The sequence below is a fragment of the Octopus sinensis genome, linkage group LG7 (assembly GCF_006345805.1).
Source record: "Octopus sinensis linkage group LG7, ASM634580v1, whole genome shotgun sequence".
Classification (NCBI taxonomy): Eukaryota; Metazoa; Mollusca; class Cephalopoda; order Octopoda; family Octopodidae; genus Octopus; species Octopus sinensis.
Window position 1 is genome coordinate 104,199,932 of NC_043003.1, and position 26,487 is coordinate 104,226,418.

Sequence of the window (26,487 nt, forward strand, 5' to 3'; positions counted from 1 at the left end):
ACATGTATTTGCTGAGATATGCAAACCCTGCTCAAGCTCACTCCAAATTGTTGGAAAATGGTAAAAGAGGAGACAGAGAGCAGCTGTAAGGCAAGTAAAGAGCAACAGCAATGAGAGCCAAAACTACATGCATAGTATCTTCTCTCTATATATAAACAGCAAAATGTCTGTGTGTGTGTCCTTTATACAAATCCACAATTTTTCAGTTAGAGGCTCTCGCACTTTCTGTGATCATTCAAAACCATCCAAGGGTGGTCGTGCACATCTTTACATTTCCCCAGTCACCCCACAAAGCCATTAAAAAATCAATAGAAGTAACTTTTTTGTGAATTTTCTATCCAAAACCCAATCAAAATGCCTGAAACTTGATACGCCAATTGAATGCCAGCTAGCTGTATGTGATTGGTCGGAGATTTGGACAGTATTCGCGTATATGTGCGCATGCATGCAGCTGTATATGCATGCACTAGCACTATGACCCGGCAACGCCGGGTCATAGTGCTAGTAGTAGATAAAACACAAGACAAATAAGTAAACAGTAAAAGAGCCATTAGGAGGAAAGGGAACAGACAGGCACATCAAGAGTAATGTTGACTAGTTTTAGAAAGCATGGAATTTATAAAGGATGCAGTATCCTGACAGCTCAAAATTGACACATGTAAATTATTCGATGCTTCAACAATTCTGACATTAGAAACATGTTTCTGAAAGCCATGGGTTTGCTCCATGCTTTGATTTTATAAACATGTATATAAGAGATAGAGGTATTAAATTTTGAAAAGTGGCCTAAGTTGTTGGAATCATGGTGGATAATCTTGTGGTCTTTTACAAAGTCAACAACTTGGCATTGGTGCCTTACAAGTGTGTTGATGCCCAGAGAAGCATTATGTTGAAGATATGGTTAATGACTGACAAACCATATTCATCTGAACAACTTCCATCATCATCATCATCATCATCGTTTTATGTCCATTTTCCATGCTAGCATGGGTTAGACGGTTCGACCGGTGTCTGGGAAGCCATGAGGCTGCACCAGGCCCAGTCTGATCTGGCAGTGTTTCTACAGCTGGATGCCCTTCCTAAAGCCAACCACTCTGAGTGTAGTGGGTGCTTTTTACGTCCCACCGGCACAGGGGCCAGAGGAGACTGGCAAACGGCCACGATCGGTTGGTGCTTTTACGTGTCACCGACACGGACGCCAGTCAGGCGGCGCTAGCATCTGCCACGTTCGGACGGATATTCTGGAAAACATGAGGGTTCCAAACTGGAAATGCAAACTGTTATTTTCTCATTTACTCAATCCACCTATGTTTAGCCTCTCTCGCAAAATAGGACTGAATGTGTGCATCTGTGTACATTTCTCTTCTCTGTTTTTTTTTTCAGGACATCACCATACATGCATTAGATCTATCTAAACCAGCTGAGGTTTATAAATGGGCCAAGAACTTTGCTGAATCTCATCACAAGCTGGATGTTCTGGTGAGTAACCTCTATTAAGATATTTAAATAATTGTGTTTTTTACAGCAGAAACAATGGACAATGGTTGGAATCTGGTGGTGATTCTACCATATGACCTGAAACTCATGGTAATAACAATGGTGCTGATGACAACAACTATAACAAACATGGCATACTCCTGCAAACTCCCTAATCTCAGTTGAAAATTTCTGGAAGTCCTTTCTTTATGACATGTATAACTTTTACATGCCATGGTAGAATATATGCAAAGTATGAAGGAAGCAATCACAGACACTGTACTCTATCAATTAGCTTGCAGCTTGTACTGTCAAGAAGAATTAATTTATATTTATTGTTATTATTTATTATTATTATTATCATTATTATTATTATTATTATGATGGTGATGGTGGTGGTAGCGGTGGCGGTGGTGATGATGATGAAGATGATGGCAGCAAGCTAGCGGAATCATTAGCATGCCGGACAAAATGCTTGGTGGCATTTTCCCATTTTTATGTTCTGAGTTCAAATTCCACCGAGATCGATTTTGCCTTTCATCCTTTCAGGTTCGATAAATTAAGTACTGGTGAAACAATGGGGGCTAATGTCATTGTCTAGTTCCCTCCCCACAAATTTCACACCTGTGCCTTTAGTAGAAAGGATTATTATTATTATTATTATTATTATTGTGGCAGCAAGCTGGCAGAATCCTTAGCACATTGGACGAAATGCTTAGTGGTATTTCACTCATTGCTACATGCTGAGTTCAAATTCTGCCAAGATCAACTATGCCTTTCGTCCTTTCAGAGTCGATGAATTAAGCACCAGTTTCATACTGGGGTCGATCTAATCGACTGGCCCCCTCCCTCAAAAAATTTCAGGCCTTGTGCCTATTGTAGAAAGGATTATTATTATTATTATTATTATTATTATTATTATTATCATTATTATTATTATTATGGTGATGGTGGTGGTGGTGGCAGCAAACTGGCAGAATCATTACCATGCTGAGAAAAATGCTTAGCAGCATTTCTTCTCAAATGCTACCAAGGTCATCTTTGCATTTCATCATTTTGGGGTTGATAAAATAAATACCTGTCGAACCCTGGGGGTCAATGTAATTGACTTGTCCCCTCCCCCAAAATTGTTGCCTTGTGCCAAAATTTGAATTTCTTGTTGCTGTTGAGCGAATAGTCTTTGTCCCAGAGCTCGCAAAGCGGAAGAAGTCGGAAACGTGGTCCTTTGCTATTCATAAGACCCGCAGAAGAGAAAGCAGGTCAACCCCCAACACCGAGTGCATTGACGGATGGATGAAAGCGCATCCAGGCTCAGCGGTTGCGTAGGAAGTCGGGGACAAGAAACAGGAAGAAAGAACAAGAGAAAGTTGGAGCGAAAGAGTACAACAGGGGTCGCCACCACCCCCTGCCGGAGCCTCGTGGAGCTTTAGGTCTGGGAATCGAAACCACGATCCTCTGACCACGAGTCCGCTTCCCTAACCATTGGGCCATTGCGCCTCCACTGTTGTTGTTGTTGCTCCTGAATCCTTAGTGGTATGTCTTCTGGCTCCTTACATTCTGAGGTCAAATTCTGCTGAAGTCAACTTTCATCCTTTCAGTGTCAATAAAATGAGAACCAGTTGAGCACAGAGGTTGATGCAATTGACTTTCCCCACCTCCCAAAAATTGTCAGCCTTGTGTCAAAATCATTAGGTTCTCACAGTTTTTCTCCTGCTTCTTTATGATCTGAGTTCAAATCTTACAGCAGTCAATTTTACCATTCATCCTTCCCTAATAGTCAAGTATTATAGCAGTGGATGAATACTCTCCAGTTGATGGTGGTAGATTCTTTAAATATTGTAGACAGTGTCCTTTGACGGCAAGTGAACCACTGGGGCATTGGTGTTTCATGGATCTTTGCTTACGTGGGGAATGTGTGAGGTGTACCTGGGAGAATGTGCTCAGTTACCCATTTAGTTGTTTCAGACAGATCAGAAGGGATGCACCTTTCATGTTAACAGTAATCAATGTAGAATCAGCTAAGTTCCAACAACCAGGGGGCTTGAGATGCTTTAGGGTTCAAAATATGGATGTATGGTGGGTTGCCTTGATCAGGATATAATTATGGGATACAGGGCCATTTTAACAGCATTATAGGCCCCAGGGCGAATAAGTGCACTGGACCCTTTAGTATTTATTTGACACAGGTGAGGTACCCATGCTAGTGATATGTGAAAGGAACTCTGTGCCAGTGACACGTAAGAGGCAACTGTGCCAGTGATATGTATTAATGTCAACATTTGTCACTCAGAATGCTGAAAATATCCTTTTTATTTTCTAAGTTATAGAATCGTAGACAAATATATATATATATATATATATATATTTAATCAAAATAAGCAACAAGAATGACTCCGGTAATTTGGTACGATCGTTTCGTACTACATCATTTTATTAAATGTTGTAAGTATTACAACATGACGTAGTACGAAACGATCGTACCAAATTACCGGAGTCATTCTTGTTGCTTATTTTGATAATAATCACCCCATACAAAATTCTGGTGCATCTAAATTAAGTACCATATTCATTTGAATCTAAATTTTTGCTGAACTTATATATATATATATATATATATATATATATATATATATATATATATATATACACTCACACATATATATGTACACATACACACATATAATTACTTCACACATGTATACATATATGTATAAATCTATTTTATCTATTTCAGATCAATAATGCTGGTGCTATGTTAAATGTGAAAACTGTTACCCTAGACGGATTGGATGCTGGCTTTGCTGCTAATACCCTTGGTAGAAAATAATTTACATTGTCTTCCCCTACATACACACACACACACACACACACACACATGTATGTATAGTTTTTTTATTGAAGTTGTATATGTGAACATACATACACACACGCACAAATATGTATGTATAGTTTTTTTTATTGAAGTTGTATATGTGTACATACATACACACATATATGTATATATATGCTTGCATAAGATCATATATGGTTATGTTTGTAAATATATCTATTTTACCTTCTATGATGGAAGGAAGCTCACCAGACCTTTCATAAGGGGTTTAACAAGATCTTGAGGCTTCTTTTCAACATTACATGTGTCATATCAAAGACTCATTTGAACTTATATATATATACAGGTTGTCCCAAAAAAATGTATACACACCTTAAATAATTGTAAATTTGTTATTCTTTGTAAGCCTAGTACTTATTCTATCGTTCTCTTTTGCCGAACCACTATGTGTATACATTTTTTGGGGACACCCTGTATATATATCTTTATATATAAAAGTGAGGTTGTGTGCTGTCTGTCTCCTACGATTTAGATTCCTAACTACTCCCACATTTTGCGGTGCAGTTTAACCAAAACCAGGTATCTTATAGTCGTGATTCATATCGAGCCCCTCTGGGTATTAGCGCACGTCTACGATGAGTCTACGATTTTTAAAAAAATTTACCATCAATTTTTCCCATTTTTAATGCATTTTTGGCATATATAAGGGAAGTAACTCTCTAAAAATTTATTATTAAATCTCAGAACGTAAAAAGCTACAGTAACCCCCCCACCCCGCCTTTGTTGTTAGCCATATTGAGATGGCTATTTTACTTTACATCTCTAAAAATGCTTATATAGTTATTTCCCTTACAAACCCGAACAACGCCGGGCGATACTGCTAGTATATATATATATATATATAGCATAATTAAATCTCAGAATGAGATTGAAACAGTAATCGCTCGATAATGTAAAGTATAGAAGCCATATATATATATATATATATATATATATATATATATATATATATATCCAAAAGATGTGTATCTGTGTCTACACATGTATGTATGTGGATGCAAATGTATTTACAAATGTGTAATGCACTTGAGCATTGTATACTAGTTCATTATATTATATTATATGTATGTAAATATCTGACTATTTTATGTTTCAGCTCCACATATATTGACAACACAACTAATTTCTAAATTATCCCAGAGTGATGATGCCCGAGTAGTAAGTACCATTGAATTTTTTTACTAAATGTGCAGTCCATATATGAGTGTGTCGGTGTACACAATGGGGAATTTGAAAAAATGAAGCAGATATGTTCCATTAACTGTGTAATGTGAATATGCGACTGGCTTCCGTGTCGGTGGCACATAAAATCCACCAACCGATTGTGACCGTTGCCAGCCTCCCCTGGCACCTGTGCTGGTGGCACGTAAAAGCACCCACTACACTCTCGGAGTGGTTGGCATTAGGAAGGGCATCCAGCTGTAGAAACACTGCCAGATCAGACTGGGCCTGGTGCAGCCTCCTGGTTTCCCAGATCCCAGTCGAACCGTCCAAACCATGCTAGCATGGAAAACGGACATTAAATGATGATGATGATGAAAGGTGTGCAAAAGAGTTGTGTGGAAAACTGGATACAAGAGGAATTTAAATGTAGTGCACTGGAGCCAAGACTGTGTTAATATGAACAGGTGCTGCATATGAAGAATGACAGCTACATAAGAACATGTGAAGTAATCGAAGTGGATTGAACCTATGGAAAGGGGCTGAATGAAGAAGACTTGGAATGAAGTGGTTATGACTCATCTCAAAATGTTGCATCTCACAAATCATCGTCATTTAATATTCACTTTTCCATGGCTGCATGGGTCAAATGGAGTTTATTGGGACAGATTTTCTATTGCCAGATGCCTTTCAGTTTTCCAAGTAAGGTAATATTTCCCTTTGGTTAGATGTAATTTTGCGGAATGCTGGAAACAAAGGATTATTTGTATGTCAAAGGCACTCATTTACCATTATCATGCAGTATCAATACAAAAAGACTCAAGCACACACGCATGTATGTGCACGCACGCACATGCACATATAATGAGCTTCTTTCGGTTCTGTCATCCAGGGGCTGTGCCCAAGGCACAGCCACACCATGGGATGAACCTGAAAGCATGTGACTGGGAAGCAAAGTTCCTAACCACACAGCCACGTCTGTGCCAAGAGGACAAAGACTCTGTTGATTGGAAAAGACCCAGCTATCTATACAAACTTGGTAAAATGTAAATTATAATAATGAGAGGGGTGCAATGATGAAGTTTCAGGTATATAATACATATCTACATCTGAAAATCTCACCCATTTGTACCTGTTGAGTCACCATCTTCTATCTCTCTTCCCTATTTGTTACGCTCCCATCTTTCTGTCTGCCCTTTTCCTAGTCACTGTATCAGATCTATCCATATTTAATCCCTTTCTATTCCCTTCATATTGCCCTACTTCTCTCTCCTTCAAATCACAGTGCTTGAAGAATGCAGGAATTTCATTGGATCTTTTACCACCCAATACTTTTATCCCTATGTTTTACCTATGTTTCTCGTAGGTCACTCTTTTATTAACATCCATCACTTTTTACATACTAATGTTATCCTTCTATACCTCCTTTCCCTGGTCACATCTCCTCCCGTAGTCACTCTTTATTGACATTCATCATACTCACTTATTTCCATTTCTATGACTGTCCACCTCTCCCCCCTCTCTCTCACTCACACACACACACACACACACACACACGCAGCCATTAGGGTTTGACAAGATGTGTGTAAAGCTAAGCACTTTATGGACACAAAACCCTGGGCATAATTTATTTATATATATATATATATATATATATATATATAATAATTATTATTTGAGGGAATATTAATCCTAACTTACAGGGAAAAAATTCAATTTAGAAATACTAAATCAAATTTCACACAATATAATATATATATATATATATATATATATATATATATATATAAAAAAATTAGAAAGAACCACCTTTTATCAATTCAAAACGAACAATTAAATTACACCATCTATAAAATTATATACAATAGAAATATTAAAATTAAAATAACAATAAACTACCAATGATTAAGTAAATTGCAAAAAATAATAAAAACATATATAATTGGTATACGTTTTTATTATTTTTTGCAATTTACTTAATCATTGGTATTTTATTGTTATTTTAATTTTAATATTTCTATTGTATATAATTTTCTAGATGGTGTAATTTAATTGTTCATTTTGAATTGATAAAAGGGGGTTCTTTCTAATTTTTTATATATATATATATATGATATGCTGTACTGCTTGGCATTTGCAGCAGAAGCTCCAATGCAAACATTTCAGAGTGTTTGGGTGTCAATCTGAGGACATGCACCAGGGGTGATAAAAATCAAGCATCCAGTCAACATCACATCATGATGTTTGGAGCGATCACTAATGATGGTGACATTATGCCTCCCTTCATCTTCCCACACAGCCTCAGACTCAACATGGAGGCCTACATCAAGTGCCTGGAGGAGGTAATGTTGCCTGGGTCAAGACCCTATGTCTGGCAACAGGACTCTGCACCATGCCACACAAGCAGGAGAACCCAGTCATGGCTGTCAGACAATTTCTGTGACTGCATCACCCGTAACCTCTGGTCACCTAACTCCCCAGACTACAACCCTCTTGATTATTATGTGTGGGGCACATTTGAGCAAGAGACCAACAAAACTCCTTATAACACCAGAGATGAACTGAGGGCAAGGATTATGGCAGCATTCAATAACTTAAACAAGGAGACTGTCCAGAAGAGTTGCAGGAGATTCCAAAGTTGAAGCTAACAGTGATTTTATTGAATAAATTTACTCTTTAATATTTCAAGATATTTTTATGCAATTTTGGTAAATATATCTGTTAAAATGAGATGTCAGTGTTATTTTCATTTTTGCATAATTTAGACAACAGTTTATTCATAGAGAGTAGTGAGATATGAAGGTAGTAGAAAGGGATTAAGTATGGATGTGTGTGTGTATACACCCATAGTAAAGATCAGCAGTGATATTATGGTTCCAGTTTACCAACCCTCATTATCAGCTTGTTAAAAAGTACTGACTGTTCCTGCAGTTTAATAGGAAAAGAAAACGGTGCTAAAAAAAATTTATGATCAGAATATATATTTATTGCAAATACTGACTACATGTGAAATATCCTTATGTGTTTGACCACTTTCTCTTGCAGATTATGGTCAGTTCTGGTGGTATGTTGGTCCAAAAGTTAAGTGTCACTGACCTCCAAAATGACAACAGTCCATATGATGGTACCATGGCTTATGCACATAATAAGAGGCAGCAGGTGATAATGTCTGAACAATATGCAAGGAAATACCCTAGCATCTACTTTTGCTCCATGCACCCGGGGTGGGCTGATACACCTGGTAAGTGTTATTTCTATTTTTTATTCTTTTTTTTTTATTATTATGTTGTTTTTTGTTTGGTTTTATGCTTATTTGGTTTTTCTCTGTTTGGTTAAGAGTTTTGCTTCTTTACACCCACATGATTTCAGGCATCCAGATCATTTGAACTTTTTAGGGTCATTCTTCTCTCAGCCAAGCAAAGCTTGCATCACCCAGGTTTTTCCAATGTTTTCCTTTCATTTGATTTTGTATGGCATTTCTTGTTTTAATTGTCTTATATAACTAACTAATGTTATAATGCTGTACCTTGTTTGGTTTCCAAATAAGCACCTGTGATTATTTATCTTGACCTTAAAGAGGCCCTCCTTTGCTCCAACATATATCTGTGAATCTGTCTTCATTGTTGTTGTTTTCACTGTATTGGCCAACATCCCCTCTGCTGCATGAGCATCCTACCTCTTCACAGAGTTTTGGGGTAATCACTAATAGCTTTTTGACATTAAACAACAACCAAACACAATATCTAAGTTATGCCTCTTGGATAATCCCCTATTACATATGAGACTCTGTAAAATGCTTATCCACTAATCTAAGGAAGGCCTTCCCATGCAGGTTTTCACATTGGGTAAAACAGTGAGGCAAACCAAAAAACTTTGGTGCTTTTTCTTGTGAGTAAAGTTGATGTAGTTCTGAAACCTGCTGGTTGTTAGAGTTTGACTGTAATAGGAGGATGCATCAAAACATCTTTATTCAAAGATAGGTTTGAACTCCTCCTACTGACAGGTTTGAACTCCTCTTACTGACACCCTTTACAAAGATTTTAAAGACTATAGACAAGTAGCAGAAGGTTGTTCTGATATACGACCACCATTAGGTTTGTATTGGAGCCTGTATGAACTGATGCCCAGATTAAGTTTAATGTTTAAGAAATTTACTACTGTAAGTTGGATCTCTATGGTTACCTCAGTCCTAAGGAGTTAAGAATGTGAATCAGGTATTTCCTAAGCCTAACCAGAGTGTGTCTGTGCCTCGAGAGATAGCTAAAGTGTTGTCTCTATATAAGCCAAATTGAGTTGATAGGAATTCCTTACTTAAGATGTCTTGTATAGATAATCCTATAAGGTAGCAGATAAGCATGCGGTTGTTTGTTCCCATTTTAACAATGAAGGAGCCTTTGGGATCTATTCATTTGACCCAAGCTGTACCTTTGTTAAACAGAAGGGCTTTTCTTGAGTGTATTATTACTTTTATATTCTTACAGTTAACATTGGTAAACTCCTTGATAAAAATAGGTGACCTTTCTACAGCCTTTTCAATATGGATGGGTGAGAGCCCTCTATATCAAATTGCTTGAACCTTGCTCTGCTTCTTTCCTGACTGGTCTTAACCATGAAACTACTTCGTTATTGTTACACCATAAGAGATGGGGTGCTTTCCTTATGTCAGCTTTTATCTTCTGCAGTATGTTTCCCACACCAACCCAATTTCTGATTAAGCTGGTAGCAGTTTGGGTTGGAGAAAAAGTTCAGTTTGTGATCCTTGATGATGATAAAGATATTCTTCTTAGCTAAATTTTTTACTCTGTCTAGTATATCTAACTTGCTAGCTGTTTGGTCTTGTTTATTCTCTGAGCCAGTGGTACATAAAAAGCACCATCCATACGTGGTCGATGCCAGCACCACTTAGGCTGGCTTCCGTGCTGGTGGCATGTAAAAAGCACCAACCGATCGTGGCCGCTGCCAGCCTTCCCTGGTACCTATGCCGGTGGCATGTAAAAAGCACCAACCGATCGTGGCCGTTGCCAGCCTCCCCTGGTACCTATGCTGGTGGCACGTAAAAAGCACCCACTACACTCACGGAGTGGTTGGCATTAGGAAGGGCATCCAGCTGTAGAAACCCTGCCAGATCAGACTGGAGCCTGGTGCAGCCTCCTGGTTTCCCAGAACCCCAGTTGAACCGTCCGATCCATGCTAGCATGGAAAGCGGACGTTAAACGATGATGATGATGTATAAGGAGAAACCTGTCTATAATTCTGTGTAATGCTATTCTCCAAGAGCTTATCATATGCATTGGTATATTCTCTATATAGGCTTTTGGTTTTATCTGAGAAAGGTAAAGTATTTAAGGATTTGTGTACTTGAACTAAGCTTGCACTGAAAGGGGTTAGAGGACTTACAGAATTTCAATTTGGAGACAATGTCCAGTAGGTCTGCTTCAAAGGCCTCCAGTTCTTTAAGTCTGGCTGGGAACTTTCTAGATTTGATGTCATAAAAATTGTACTCTGAGAGCAACATTTCTTGCTCATAGAAGTCAGCCTTCCATCTCGTGCACATTATTAGGGTGATGAGGATCCTTTGGAGGATCCTCGTGTAGAGTTTGTGTGCTTGTACTAAGTCACAAAGGGACTTGTTTTATATTTTCTTTATGGATATGGAGGTATACAATCTTGGTTACTCTACCAAAAACAAACATATCCATGCTATGCTGCTATGGGTAGTAGTTGTTGTCATGGTCATGATGACAGCTGCTGTGGTGGTGGTTATAGTGGCAGTGATGGTGATGGTGGTAGAGTGAGGCGGGTGGCAGGCAGACAAAGAGAAATAGTAAGGGTTACTGTTACTATAACAACCACACATGCACACACACTCACACATACACACACTCACACAGAATCACATAAATGCACTTAACTTTATAAACCCACAGACAGAGTAACATACAAATGCACATGTCCACAACAACCGAAGGACTGATAGGGCCCCAGATTAAATGCTCAAAAATATTTACTTTTCTCCATTCATATTCTGTGTTCAAATCCCACTTGTACCAGTAAGGGAAATCAATATCATAAAATAAAAGTAAAATATTTGTTTCATGTTAACAGGAGTTGAAACTGCCATGCCAGGCTTCTATTCTAAAATGAAGGATCGCCTCCGTACACCTCAACAAGGGGCTGACACTGCGTTGTGGCTTGCAATTGCTTCAGCTCCAAAGACTTTTGTTAGTGGACAATTTTTTCAAGGTATGTATACTCTTTTACTTGTTTCAGTCATTTGGCTGTGGCCATGCTGGAGCACCGCCTTTAGTCAAGCAAATCGACCCCAGGACTTATTCTTTGTAAGCCTAGTACTTATTCTATTGGTCTCTTTTGCCGAACCGCTAAGTTACAGGGACATAAACACACCAGCATCGGTTGTCAAGCGATGTTGGGGGGACAAACACAGATACACAAACATATACACACACATTTCTATATATATATACATACATATATACGACGGGCTTCTTTAAGTTTCCGTCTACCAAATCAACTCACAAGGCTTTGGTCGGCCCGAGGCTATAGTAGAAGACACTTGCCCAAGGTGCCATGCGGTGGGACTGCACCCGGAACCATGTGGTTCGTAAGCAAGCTACTTACCACACAGCCACTCCTACGCCTGTATAGGGTTTTTTTTTCTTTTTCTTTCTTTTTTTTTTTGCAAGAAGCTTGGCTGTGTGATTCAAAAGTTCGCTTCTCAATCACATGATTTGGGGTTCAGTTTCCCTGCATGGCATCTTAGGTGTCTTTTATTATTGCTCTGTACCAACCAAAGTTTGTGAGTAGAAATGGAAAGAAACTCTTCATATATATCGATGTCATCATCAACATTTAATGTCTGTTTTCCATGCTGGCATGTGTTGAACAGCTTGACAGGAGCTAGCAAGTCTAGAGGAGGCACCAGGTTCCATAGTCTCTTTTGGCTTGGTTTCTATGGCAGGATGCCCTTCCTAATGTCAACAGAATTTACTGGGTGCTTACCATGTGTCACCATCACTAAGTGCTTTTTAGGTGAAACTGGCACCAGTGCTTTTTACCTGACAGCATGTGTGTGTGTGTGTGTGTTCCTTTGTATATTAGTTTCCATTTGTACTCCACAAACTTCAAAGACATGGGAAATATAAAATTCCTTACTTGAAAAATAATTAAGGGTTTGTAACAAACAGGATATCTGGCTATAAAACAATACTTCAATAATATAACCATCTAACCCATGCTGATATGAAAAAAAAATTGATGTAAAAATGAATGAATAAACAAAATAAGTTTCTTTCATTCTAATCCACTTTTTGCTTTGTTTTGTATTTTATTTCTGGTTGGTTCCGACAGTTGATACTTTTCATTTACAATGCTGTGTTCCTCATATTTTCTTTATAACTAGTGGAATGCTTGAAAGAAAGTTAGTTTAGTTTCTATGCAGGAGAATTTGATACAGACAAGTCCAAGAATCCAGTCTTCAGTGGAACAACAGTGCTAATCATATTTTATTATGTTGGTATAGATGTAATTTGTATGCAAAGTTTGATATTTGCATAATGTTGCAGTAATTTTTTCCCCCTTTTTTTTCTGTATAACTGGATATCTTTTCTATAGCTACCCAAGCATTTTAAAGTGGTACTAGTTGTCAGCCAAGTAGATTGAGGCTGGCAGAGTTATGTATCTTGCCTAGTAACCCATAATGTGTGGTATCTCATATCTACTACAAGTGTTTCATTGTGTCTCTTGGGAGAATACTTTTATTCTACAGTGTCACAATTAATTTGGCTTGGCAAACAAGTGCCAAATTATCTGTGAATGTTACCTGCAAAAAACTTCCATTCAGGTGAAGAAGCTATTTCATTTGCTTCAAACACAAGATGTAGGATACATTTACCATTTTTTTTAGCAACCAATAAAATTTGGACACTTCTTTAGATGGTCATTAACCCAACACCATCTTATAAATTCCATAATGCTATTCTGTTTGCCACAATATCTATTCAAGTGTCACTCTTTTAGAAATCTTAAAACTATGGAACAAAATCTATGAAATAATTTACTTAATGGCATAAGAGCATGTTTAGCTTTCAGCAAGCTTATCAAAGACATAATTGAAATATTTAACAATGAAATGTGTGAGTATTTAGCTTTGAAAAAGCTTATGTATGGAAAACAATCAAAGACATAATTGAAATCATTAACATAACAAAATGTATTTAGCTTCCAACAAACTTAACTATGAAGAACAATTAAACACATAAATATAATATTTAATATAATCAAAAACTGTGGTGAAGTTGTATAAGTTTATGAATCAAAATAGAAACAAGAACATTTATAAAACAGAATTCCAGAGATCCCACTAGTTTGTTATTAACCTTGTGCCTGTTTAAGAAATCAGTATCATTACTAAGGCAGTAGCTAGCAGAATCATTAGCATAGCAGAGAAAGTAGCCAGAAGAATTTTTTTCCAGTTGTTTACAATCTGAGTTCAAATCCTGCTGAAATCAATTTTACCTGTCATCCTTTCAGAATTGATAAAATAAAATACAAGTCAAGCACTGAGTTCAATGTAATTGACTTTCCTCACTCCTCTAAAATTGCTTGCCTCATGGCAAAATTTTAAACCATTACCATTGACAGAATCACTAGCACATTGGTCAAAATTCTTAGCAGCATTTCTCAAATCTCCACTGAGGTCAACTTTACCTTTCATTCTTTGAGGGTTGATGTAATTGATTTACCCCTTCCACCAAATTTCAGGCCTTGTGCCTATAGTAAGAAATATTATTATTATTATCATCTCCCTATATATAAACTGCAAAATGTCTGTGTGTGTGTGTCCTTTATACAAATCCACAATTTTTCAGTTAGAGGGCTCGCACTTTCTATGGTCATTCAAAACCGTCCAAGGGTGGTCGTGCACATCTTTACATTTCCCCAGTCACTCCACAAAGCCATTAAAAAAAAAATCAATAGAAGTGACTTTTTTGTGAAGTTTCTATCCAAAACCCAATCAAAATGCCTAAAACTTGATATGCCAATTGAATGCCAGCTAGCTTGTATGTGATTGGTCAGAGATTTGGACAGTACTCGCGTGTATATGTGCATGCATGCAGCTGTATATGCATGCACTAGCACTATGACCCGGTGCTAGTTATTATTATTATTATTATTATTATATTATTATTATTATTATTATTATTATCATTATTATTATTATTGCCTTTGCACATCTTCTAACGCTGGAGATGTACTATGGTGTCAGCTGTTCACTAACAGTGAACTAAGGTAACACCTCTTATTTTTCAAGCACCTTCCGGAGTATTTAAGCGATTCCAAGCAGTGCTGTTTTCTGCAAGTGCTCCACCCTTATTGCAGCCCCTATTTGTTCCATGTACTTCTTGAGATTTTTACTCACTGTTCCCTGGGCTCCAACAATTATTGGTACTACTACCACCTTTTTCATCGATCACATGTTCAACAAAGGAACACGCTCCTTGTCGATGAAAACTGAAAATGAGGAAAGAATTGAGAATATGAATATCGAATGGCCTAAACTTAATGACATCACCATGGTGAAAAATGTTTCGTCTCTAAGCAACATTAAAACTTTCGGTGTCAACAACAACAACCTCAACAGCAGCAGCAGTGACAACAACAACAACACCAATAATAACAGCAACAACAATATGAAAGAAATGAAACATAAAAACGCAAATATTGCCTCTGTATATTTTGTGTCTGCGGTGAGAAATATGGAAAGTTTCCACATAGATGAAGGAGAATTAAAATTGGCTAGAAAAATTGTTAAAAGAGATGGGAAAAGGGTGGCTCTAAACCGTCCATCCGATGTGATAGAAAATATCACAAGATGTATGGTAACATATTATTGCATAAGAGTCAAGTCTCAGCAGGTGGAAAATGCTTCTGAGAGTGAAGTACAAAAGTGTCTCGAGCGCATGTGGGAACAAAAGACCCACATCACCCAAGGAAAGAAGTTTGCAACCATTGAGGTGAGATTTGGGATGGAAGAAGAAGCTAGATGTATTCTACAACCACCTTGAGGAATGATGACTTTTTCTTAATCCCCAGCTATCATGGCTAACGCCTTGCCAAGATTAGGGTGCTAAATGTGCCACCAGAAATATCCATTACCTGGTTAGTGGCAGCTGTCTTGGCAGGTTTAGAAGAAGATGAAGTCACAATATTGGAGGTCAAGAAACTACCTAGGCAAAACTGGTTAGGTATAGGTATGGAACTGACCTTGCAATGGAAGCAGGACCATATCAACCAGATGTCCAATCTAATCGATCTCCTGGATGGTATTCACCTGTCAGTAGTCATGGAGGGTAGAAAGCCAAGATGCCACACGTGGATCTGTAAATCACTTAAAGGTTTCCTGTCCCGAAACAAGGAAAAGTAAAGTCCCTAAAGGTAGTGCCTTTAGACTGGTGCTGGTTTATGCCTCAACAGGGACTAGAAGGCCAGATTTCTTCAGACATCTAGGAACATTCTTGGGAACATCTCACACTTAAGTACTAGTGGGGGACTGGAATAGTATTTTGGACACACAGAAGGACTACAGGTTTAGTACACAGTAGAAGGGAGTGTAAACGCTTCAATAACCTGCTCAGGACTTTCCAGCTTTCTGCATTTCTCTGCTGTGCCAGTGTGCACATGGAGCAACCAGAGTGAGTCATCCAGATCGTATTTAGATAGAGTTTTGTTAGGTCAGAGGATAGGGTTAGCGTAGGTTGTCCACAATTTAAATTGGTCGGCTACACAGATCCCAAATTTGTGATATGCTTAGTCAATTTAGATAGGACCTGTAGACAGGGATCCAGTTACTGGAAGTTGAATGTGTCCTTACTGGCTTGCAAAGACTACAGGGACCAGATTAGCGAACTAGTTAAGCAGGAGTTGACAGAGGCTACCATCAGCAACCGGTGGTGGATTGCTCTGAAGAGAGCAATTAAATTAGAATTGATAGCATTTAGCAAAAGAAAGAAATAGATTAGAGGGAGAACTAATTAGCAATCTAGAAGAGGCTATTAGTAAAGGCATCACAATCGACCTATCAGTGGTGAGAATGGCCCTTGACCATTTCTGAGGTGAAACATAAAAGGTGTGTTATCAGAGCTAAGGCCCATGCGCTAAAACATGAATGAACTAAAGCCATCTGATGGGCGCAAATGGAAACAATCCACGATCAAATCTTTGATGGATCAGGACAGATGCGTTCTACTTGGTTCTGAGCAGATGTGTGCTGCTTTCCAACAGCTGTTTGGAGAGGGTGATGGGTCAACAATGGTAGCAAACATTACTTTGTACCCAGATGGCCTACCATGGCTCTTGGCTACAGATGCAAGATTCTGTGAAAAGTCGATTACAGCCTCTGAAATATAGGAGTATTTCACAAATTGCCCGATTTGGATGGTCTGACCTACGAATTCTATGTTTTCATGCCAGATTTGTTTGGCAGATGTTTACAGTAACTTGCAGCAGATCAGGAAAATTCCTAGTGCAGTTAGCCAGGGTGTAGTAACACTACTGAGAAAGGACGCCCACAATGGGGACATGCTAGGGAATTTTCAGCCCATAACTCTGCTAGACACAGAGTTTAAGATTTTGGCCAAGGTTTTAGGGGAAAGGTTGGTGCTTGTCTTTGGTAGTCTGGTCGGGGAGGCACAAACGTGCACAATCCCGAGCAGGTCTTTCCACGACAACCTCCACCTTATGCGATACATCATAGAGAGGTCTGAAACTAAAGCTGGCTTCAGTGGGGCCCTAATCAATTTAGATTAATCGAAAGCTTTCAATAGGGTAGACCATTGCTACTTGGAAGCCATCCTTAAAGCGGCTGGCTTCAGATTAATTTTCAGAGGCTGGATTGCTGCAGTGCACAGCGGTACCTCCTCGGTGGTCAAAGTAAATGGCCACCTATCAGAACTGTTTACTATTGCACGTTTGGTCCATCAGGGCTGCCTGCTGTCACCTCTCCTATATGTGCTGGCTCTTGAGCCACTACTGTGGAAGTTGGACCAGTTAAGAGGCCTCCTTTTCAAAATTGGACTCAGGAGGGCTGTGTTTGCATATGCAGCTGACATTACCATCATGGTGTTGGACGCCTCCAAAGTGGAGATGGTTGGCTCCATTGTAAAGGAATATAAGTCAGTTGTAGGGGCTAAAATCAATGCCAACAAGTTGGTGAGATTTCAACTGGAGAGGCAGATCAATGCTGTCAGACAGCTGCATCAGATGCTAGACTGACAGACCAGTTAAAATGCTTGGGGTCTGGTTTGGTCCTGCCCTCCAGGTGGATAAGAATTGGGAAGATGTGACAAACAGGGTAACCTCTCTTACCCTGAAATAGGCAGAGAGGAAGTTGTCACTGAAAGGTTGGGCAGAGGTGATGAATGCCTACATCACCACTGTCATTATTTATCATACGACCATTGTGCCTTGCCCCAGTTACTGTTTGATTAGATTGGTGTGTATCCTGTTTATTTTCTTGTGGAAAGGACATGTTCCAATGGTCATGCGGTCAGGCTGCTGCCAGCTCCCTTTGCGTGGTGGCTCAGGCATGCCATGGCTTTTAATGTGCACACACACATTTAGGCTGCATCACCTGCAGCAATTTCTGGAAGGTGAACATGTGTGGGCTCCATTTGTGAGACATGACTTTCTGCAGCTCATCTCCTTGATAGAGCTGTGGTCCTGGATAAAGGATAGACCAAGGCTGGGTGCTTAGAATGTTGTCAGGCACTCACTGTCCTCTACAAGTTGGGCAATAGGATCGGTGGATGTTCCCCTTTAAATATTCACTGAGGATTAGTAGCAGGGAAATGTGATGACATCCTCCTCGGGGAGACCCTAGGTGTTGATGAAGACAAACTGGCAAGTCTAATCCGGAGGACTTTCTGGTTGGGGACTGTTATGGATGATTTCCAGATGTCTTTGGCCTGGCAGTGCTACCAGGGGACAATACCAGTTTGAGATAGACTCTACAGGCACGGATGTGCTGTCAGATGGGCTTCTCCAAGATGCTTGCAGAGCAACAGAACTGTTCTGCATGCACTCAGTGTCCAGGCATTGCTGACTTGTGGAGTTATGTTGAACAGCTGCTATCACTTACAGGACAGATCCATCTGCCAGCTGAGTCCGTAATGATGATTGCTCCACCGCTCTCCTTTAATTGGGCTGGCAAGGCAGTTTTCCTGTGTCTGGTGGCCGAGGCTGAAAGGAATGAAGACAGAAACGTTCCTCTTTGGTAAAGTCCTCATCGACTTTTTTCAAGTTTCACTTGAAAAGGGAAATGAGGGTGGAGAGGGAGGTGCTGTCCTCGGGTTAATTTATGAAAAGGTGGGTGAAAGTTGCAAAAATGGCAAGAGTGGATGGTACCACTCTTAGTATAGACCTGTGAGTCGGAAGAAAGAAGTTGGAGAGGGCTCTTGTTCTTGGTATTCTGGGTGATCTTGGATGGTGGGGCTCCTTGATTATCCCTAGAAGTCCTCCTGTATCAGGGGTATCCCATCACAATCACTTTTCCCCACCTTTTTTTCTAGTGTCATATGCTATGTATACTTCCTTTTTTCTAATGTATCAGGTCATCCCATAAGTTCTGTCCAAATTTTGAATAAAGAAGACAAGTGATCAAATGTTATATTTAATTGAAATTTAATCATCAATGTACTTTTCTGGATTATCTATGACTTCCTACCATCTATTTACAAGCTTTTTAATCCCATCAATGTAAAACTCTTTTGGTTTCAAAACAAAGAATTCTGAAATGTCAGTTTTGACTTCCTCCTGGTTTGCGAAAGTTATGTCTTCCCAAATGATTCTGTAAACTACGAAACAAATGGTAGTCTGAAGGAGCAAGGTCGGGGGAATAAGGTGGATGAGGAATTTTTTCCCAACCAAACTCTTCGATCTTCTGTGATGTAATCTTTGCAGTGTAGGGTAGCGCATTGTCCTGATAAAACATCACTTCTTATCGATTCACTAAATGGGTCTTTTTTTTCTTCAAAGCTTGGTTCAAACCCTCTAATTGCTGACAGTAGACTTGAGCATTGATTGTTGCATTAGGTGGTAACAATTCAAAGTGAATTACTCCTTTGTAATCCCAACAGATAGAGAGAAGGACCTTTTTTCCATGAAGTTCCCTTCTCAGTTGTGGTTGAGCTTTTTCCCTTTTACCAAGCCACTGTTTACGACATTTAACATTTCGATAGAAGATCCATTTTTCGTCACCAATCACAAGTTTATCCAAAAATGGTGAAATGAGTTTGCAAGAATGGAGAGAAGAGTAGATCAACTCAGGATTTGTGGTTGCTTTCGGACAATTCATGAGGCACCCATTTTCCAAGTTTAGGAACCTTTCCAAGTTGTTGAAGATGACGATGAACAGATGTATGGTTTGAACTAAGCTTTATTGCCAATTCTTCAACTGATAATGCAGGATTTTCTTCAAGTAATGCCTTAAGGTGTTTATCATCAACTTAACTTGACGTCCTGTTCGATCTTCATCTTGAAGGCTGAAATCTCCACTTCTGAATTTTGCAAACCATCTTCTGCAAGTTCTTTCATTCAAGCATTCTTTCCCATAAACTGGGTGTATGTTTCGAGTTGCTTTGGCTGCAGAGTTTCCTTTTTTGTACTCATAAAGCATTATGTGCCTCAAATGCTCTTTGGATACTTCCATGTTAGAAAGGGTTTTAATCAAAGAAATTTTAATTCTGTTAATCGAAGTCGGATGTAGAGGATTCGTTGGACACAGTGTGAGATGACTGTTGTTATCGTTAGGCCTAACATATCGTAAAATCAATACCACCATGACCGATATTCAAACTACAGTGGAGAAAGCTAGCCACTGGATTTGGTTAAAAAGAGATGATGGCTAGAAGAATATTGAGCTTTATTTGATAACCAGCTGATCTAGCAAGCGGGGCCTCATATCAGTTAGGGGGGCCAGTGCGCATTGATGCCATCGAGAGGTAGGCCCCGAAACGGCGCACATTCTCTCCTGATGACCCCATACACTTGCTGACTTCTGGTATGCAGAGTTTTTGACTGGTAGCACTTGCATGTGCCAGTTGTTTGCAGGACATCTAAAATAATATTTAATTAGTTTAAATGTACACAAATGCATAAAAATAATTTTTAATTCCATTAGACATTCTAAAATACTATTAAATTTCATTCAAATTTAAAAAGGGTAAAATGAGACAGAACTTATGGGATGACCTGATATATTATGTATACTTTTATTTCATCATTCCATTATATGTTAACACCCCACACTTTATGTTTGTCTTTGTATTGTCCCCCTCATCCTTTGCCCTGGTAGCAAATAAAAGAAATCATTATTATTATTATTATTATTGAGTGAGAGAGCAGTGCATGCCATCAAAGTGACACTGGGGTAAAATATACGAAGCCCAGTATACCCATCATGACTACCCGTCTGATAAGGGTACACTAGGCACATGCATCACAACCATATGTGCGCGACATGGTGATGTCATATCAAGATAAACAGCACATGACCTTGCAGGTGGGACTCAGTTAGAATTTTCTTCTCGTCGAGCAGCCCATCCCGCTCAAAAGGTACCTGAATAAGGATTGTTTAAGGATGTTGAACGAACCACCCATGTTTCCAGAGGTGAATTATTCGAACCCCAAAGAATCCCTCTCAACACATGGCTATGATGTTCCCCCACTTATTATTATTATTATTATTATTATTATTATTACCATTATTATTATTACCATTACTATGGTCAGAGTAATTCTTCATTTCTTTATTGTTAATTTCAGATCGCAACCCGACTTCAACGCACCTACCCCTGGCCAAGACCAAATGTACTCCAGAGGAAGAGGTTCTTTTCATGAACAAACTTGATGACCTAGTAACTAAATTTAGCAAGAATTCCGGTGGTGATACACTGCCAGGCCCTGGCACAACAGAAGATGGTGAATATGCTTCATCCAGCTCATCGTCAACCCCTAAATACAGCCCATAGATCAACAGTGACATCATGAACACACCTCATATATCTCGTCACCTCGACAATGAAGATAACGATGACAACAACAACAACAATAATAATATTATTAATATGACAGTGATGATGACGGGAATAATGGAAGTGATGATTACAAGTACAATGATGATGAGGAGGAGGCTGAGGATGACAGTGACATTGACAATGACGACGGTCATGTTGACAAGAATTAAAATGATAATGACAATGACAAAAAATGATGATAATAAAGATAATGCTGACAACAATGATTATGATGATGACAGTGGTGATGATGATTATGTTGACGATGGTTATTATGATAATTATTTCTTATGTAGCAGGCATGAAATCTACATATAAATGGTACAGTGAAACAAAAATGAGATTGTGTGATGTTCAAACCTTTCCTGAGAACATTAGTGATATAAACAAAATGAAACAGTGAGATAGCTCCAACCAGGAACTGAACTTTGATTGCAAACGTACCTGTATGCTAGGGAAGAGTAGTAATGATTTGTAACATTAGAATAAAGATTACTCTCATAATCATATTATTAATAATATTAGTAATAATACTAATAATGTTAATAATATTAATTTCATGTTTGATAAGGGAATTTGGTTGAGGGTATTTAGGTATGCCATCAAACACTCTAAGTTCAAATCTTGTCAGAAGCTTTAATCTCTTCAAGGCTTGATAAAATAAGAACCAGTAATCTACTGTTATCGTTTTCAGCAAGATGTTTGCCTGTGTATTAAATCTGGCCTCAGTGGCTCAACAAAATACTACAATAGGAATAAAAATAATAATTTTTTTTTTGCCTTTTTTTTCCTGTCCTTGCACAAAGGCTATACAGAAAACAGTATTTCACAAATTGATTACCACACTGACAAAAATATATGTATGGGAGAACTATAGTTATGCTGAAGACCACTACAGTGTATTATAGACACATGTGTGCACCCACTCACACACGTGTGTGCACAAACACACACACACACACTCACACATACACTTTCTGCTTAGAGTACCACCAGCTAAATACAACAATACAAAGAAAACTTATCTTGATAATAATGCAAACATTAGTAATGATAGCAATAATAATTATATTTTTATTTTCTACAGCATATATATATAGCTGAATTAGGCTGTGTGAGTATATATATATATATATATATATATATATATATATATATAAAATATGAATTAGAGATAAAACCACTATTAAGCAACTCAAACAGTGATAGACATAAACCAATACGTAAATAACAAATAATATAAATATAATTTATAATATATATATTTTTTTTTTTTCCCAAAAGTATAAAAAGAATGATAAATATAATATATTATATTTATCATTCTTTTTATACTTTTGGAAAAAATTATATATATATATATATATTATATATCATATTAATTATATTTATATTCTTTGTTATTTATGTATTAGTTTATGTCTATCACTGTTTGAGTTGCATCATAGTGGTTTTATCTCTAATTCATATTTTATATATTTATACTGTGAAATTTGATTTAATACTAAATCTAATTTTTCCCTGTAAGTTTGGAGCTATACTCCCTAATATTATATATATATATATATATTTGTGTATGTATGTGTGTGTGTAGAGAGAGAGAGAAAGAGATTTAATAATACAATCAGGTAAAATAGAACTCAAATATGAATATATATATATTTTTATTTTTAATCATTAGAACTTAGAAAGTGATTCAAGAGCCAAGAGTTTTGTGCATGGCATTAATCAAAGAGCCATGAAACTCTTGGCCCTTGAGTCACTTTGTAACTTCTGCTGACAGTAAATAAATAAATAAATAATATGCATATATATAATATATTTATATATATCGTAAATATCATGAAAAAGATAACACAGAGTAGACAAGTTTTAACAAATACTGTATTAGCTTAATGCATATATGTATGTGTAATGTGATGTTCTTGCTGCTGCAGGTCTGCTACAGGACATATCCAAATGACCCTGGTCAAATGACATGTGTATAATCTAGTTGTTTCTATCCTCTCACTGCATTACTAGCCGAAACATTTTGCTTTTTTTTCTAATCACATTCTGGTGTTTCTCTCAGAATGGTCAATTTGTATTTACACCTCAATCTTCAAACTTATTCCAGACCATTTTTCTGTCAGAGATAACACAGCATGCACCATTTCCTTAAATGCTTTCATCGAATCCAAAACCATCCTAGTATAAATCATGAACCCTGTTTTCGACCAATTCCTTTGCTATAGAATGAGGTACCAGTAAACGCTCGTCTGTTTTCTACTCAGTGGTAGCCTGACCACTGGTATTTTTGATATTCAGTACCATTTCTATAGCCTCTTAAATGGGACTTCTGTTCATGTTGTCTATACGTTAGGCCATTTATCCCTTCCTTACTGCTTTCACAAATCCGATACTGAAGAGTTTCACTCAACTTTGCATCTGGAAGTGTAGGCAGTCATCCTCCTTTGCCCTTTATTTCCTGTAATAGTCTGATGCCAGTTTCTGGTCTTCACACCTTTGCAGCCATCTCTATACATCTTGGGTCAAGATTCTCATTTCCTTTCCAAAGCTCATCATTATTATTATTATTATTATCATTGTATTGCAGTTATTACTGCTGCTACTATTATTGTTAATTCTGCATTGGCTTCTGCTGTTGCCACAGTTGTTTCCCAACTTGTTATTGTTCCTATTTTTCTTGATGTTATAGCTAATCTTATTCTTGTTAATTTTGTTGTTCTTGTTACTGCTGCTGTCATCTCCATTTCATACACTACCACAGACATTGTTGGTGGTCAGTGATGTAGTTGCTGCCATTTTTATTAGTGTTAACACCAGCTTTATAACTCGCTATTGTTGGCTTTAAGTTGTTGACAAGATGTCTGCTAACACATCTACACTACTCCGCTTTATCCTCTGCCAAAATGATTTTTAACCCTTTAGCATTCAGATTACTCTGTCAAATGCAATGCTTATTTATTAACATTGTTTTGAATTAATTATGCATTATCTCATAGTTTTGAGATTTTGATGATGCAATTTTATATTTTCAGAATGACATTGTAGAGTAGGTGTGAGATACCACATCGGGCTGGTTTGATCATGAAACAGGTAGAATAATTGGACTGTACTTGGCCAATTCAAATGCTAGTGGGTTAATGCATTCATCATAGTTGAATTTCTTTTAATACAAAATCTCTTATAGCTAACTACTACTTTGCTTGGAATTGTAATTGTAGTAACGTGCAGCTTATCTAAACAAACAAAAACATCTTCACCACTAAGTTTGTGTTTATAACATTTTACAGAACTAAGACTGAACAACAGAGTGAGGGAAATAATTATGCCAGAATCACTCTTATGTCTTGTATTTTATTGAGACCATTAATATTCTGAGTTCAAATCCTGCCAAAGTTCACTTTACCTTCCATTGTTTCAGTCTTACTAATATGACTACCAAATCAAATCTGTAGGCAGGACCGGCCTTAAGCCAATTGGACTGATTGCTTCCAGTTGGGCCCGGCACTCAAGGGGGCTACATCCTATACTGCGGAATTTCATGAAGGTGGTCTCCTTGAAGTTTAAATAAAATCTGCATAAAAATGCTCCTTTAAAAAAAAAACATACTTTCTACACTTTAGCAACACAAGATACCAAAATAAAAACCCATTCATCCAAAATTGCTTGGGTCAGCCTTGCTTGTATTTTTAGTGTAAGGGTCAATTGCATGTATGTGTGTGTGTATGTGACTGTTTGGGAGTGTTTATGGGCATATTTGGGTAAAATATTTGTGTGTGTGTATGTGGTTTAAGTGTATGGTGAATTGTATGTATATATGTGTGCGTATGTTTGTGTGTGTGAGTTGCTATAAATATGCTTTGTATATGTTTAATTTTGGGGAAACTTTATTTCAATTAAAGTATATTTTATATGTGTGTATATATACACACATATATATATCCCCTGACCGGCTCTTGTGCTGGTGGCACGTAAAAAACACTTGCTACACTCTCCAAGTAGTTGGGCTTAGGAAGGGCATCCAGCTGTAGAAATATTGCCAGATCAGATTGGAGGCTGGTGCAGCTGCTGGCTCTCCAGCCCTCAGTCAAATTGTCCAACCCATGCCAGTATGGAAAATGATGATGTTGATGATATGTATATATATATTAAAGAAAGCAAAAAATAAATCAAACATGATAAAAGCAAAAGGCTAAATGTGTGCTCAGTATTTTGGCCACAGGAATTTCTGTCAAAGAGTCACGGTTAAACAAAGGTCAAAGGTTCAGTTATTTTTCATAGTGGTTTGATTGAAGTTTTTGTATTTGTAAATGTATGCATATGCATGTTTATGATTGTGTATGTATTTTTTAGTGTGTGGTGAATTGTATACATACACATATGCGTGTCTGTGTGTGTGTACAGTGAGAGAGAGAGAGACGGGAAGGTGAGATAAAATTTCTTGTTTAAAAGAGAAAGTCTCTTTGCAATGACTCCCATTCAGGTTTTTGGACAAGCACAAACATAGCCACACACACACACATGCACACACAGGACAATAGTAAGAGACATTTGGTGTAACACCATGGTGCTAAACCCAAAACTATACAGCTAAGAACAGGCAGACAGAACTGTGTTTTCTGCAACAGAGGTTATAGAAAAAAATATAAGGCAAGTATATAACCAGCTTCTGAAAAATTCTAATTATCAATTTGCTTTTTTGTATATCTCTTTTAGTGTAACATCATGCAACAGATAAAAGTTTCTTTGGAATCTTAAATTTCTTTCCAGTTTTTGCCAGAATATTTTTAAAAAGTGTAGTTTAAATGTAGTTTCGCTTACTGATGGTGAAAAATTTTGGTAAATTTATAGTTTAACATCCAA

The 26,487-nt window shown here is 37.8% G+C and overlaps 1 protein-coding gene across 1 annotated transcript in view; it reads left to right on the top strand.

Moving 5' to 3' along the window:
- Positions 1–22,391, top strand: part of LOC115214000 (dehydrogenase/reductase SDR family member 12-like) — a 69,230-nt gene extending 46,839 nt beyond the window's left edge. Inside the window, exons 4-9 of the mRNA XM_029783009.2 lie at positions 1,384–1,479; positions 4,211–4,292; positions 5,463–5,524; positions 8,573–8,768; positions 11,633–11,770; positions 21,368–22,391. Of these exons, the coding sequence (XP_029638869.1) occupies positions 1,384–1,479; positions 4,211–4,292; positions 5,463–5,524; positions 8,573–8,768; positions 11,633–11,770; positions 21,368–21,573 (780 nt within the window). The 3' untranslated portion in view covers positions 21,574–22,391. The remainder of the gene's footprint in view (positions 1–1,383; positions 1,480–4,210; positions 4,293–5,462; positions 5,525–8,572; positions 8,769–11,632; positions 11,771–21,367) is intronic.
- The last annotated feature ends 4,096 nt before the right edge of the window (positions 22,392–26,487 follow it).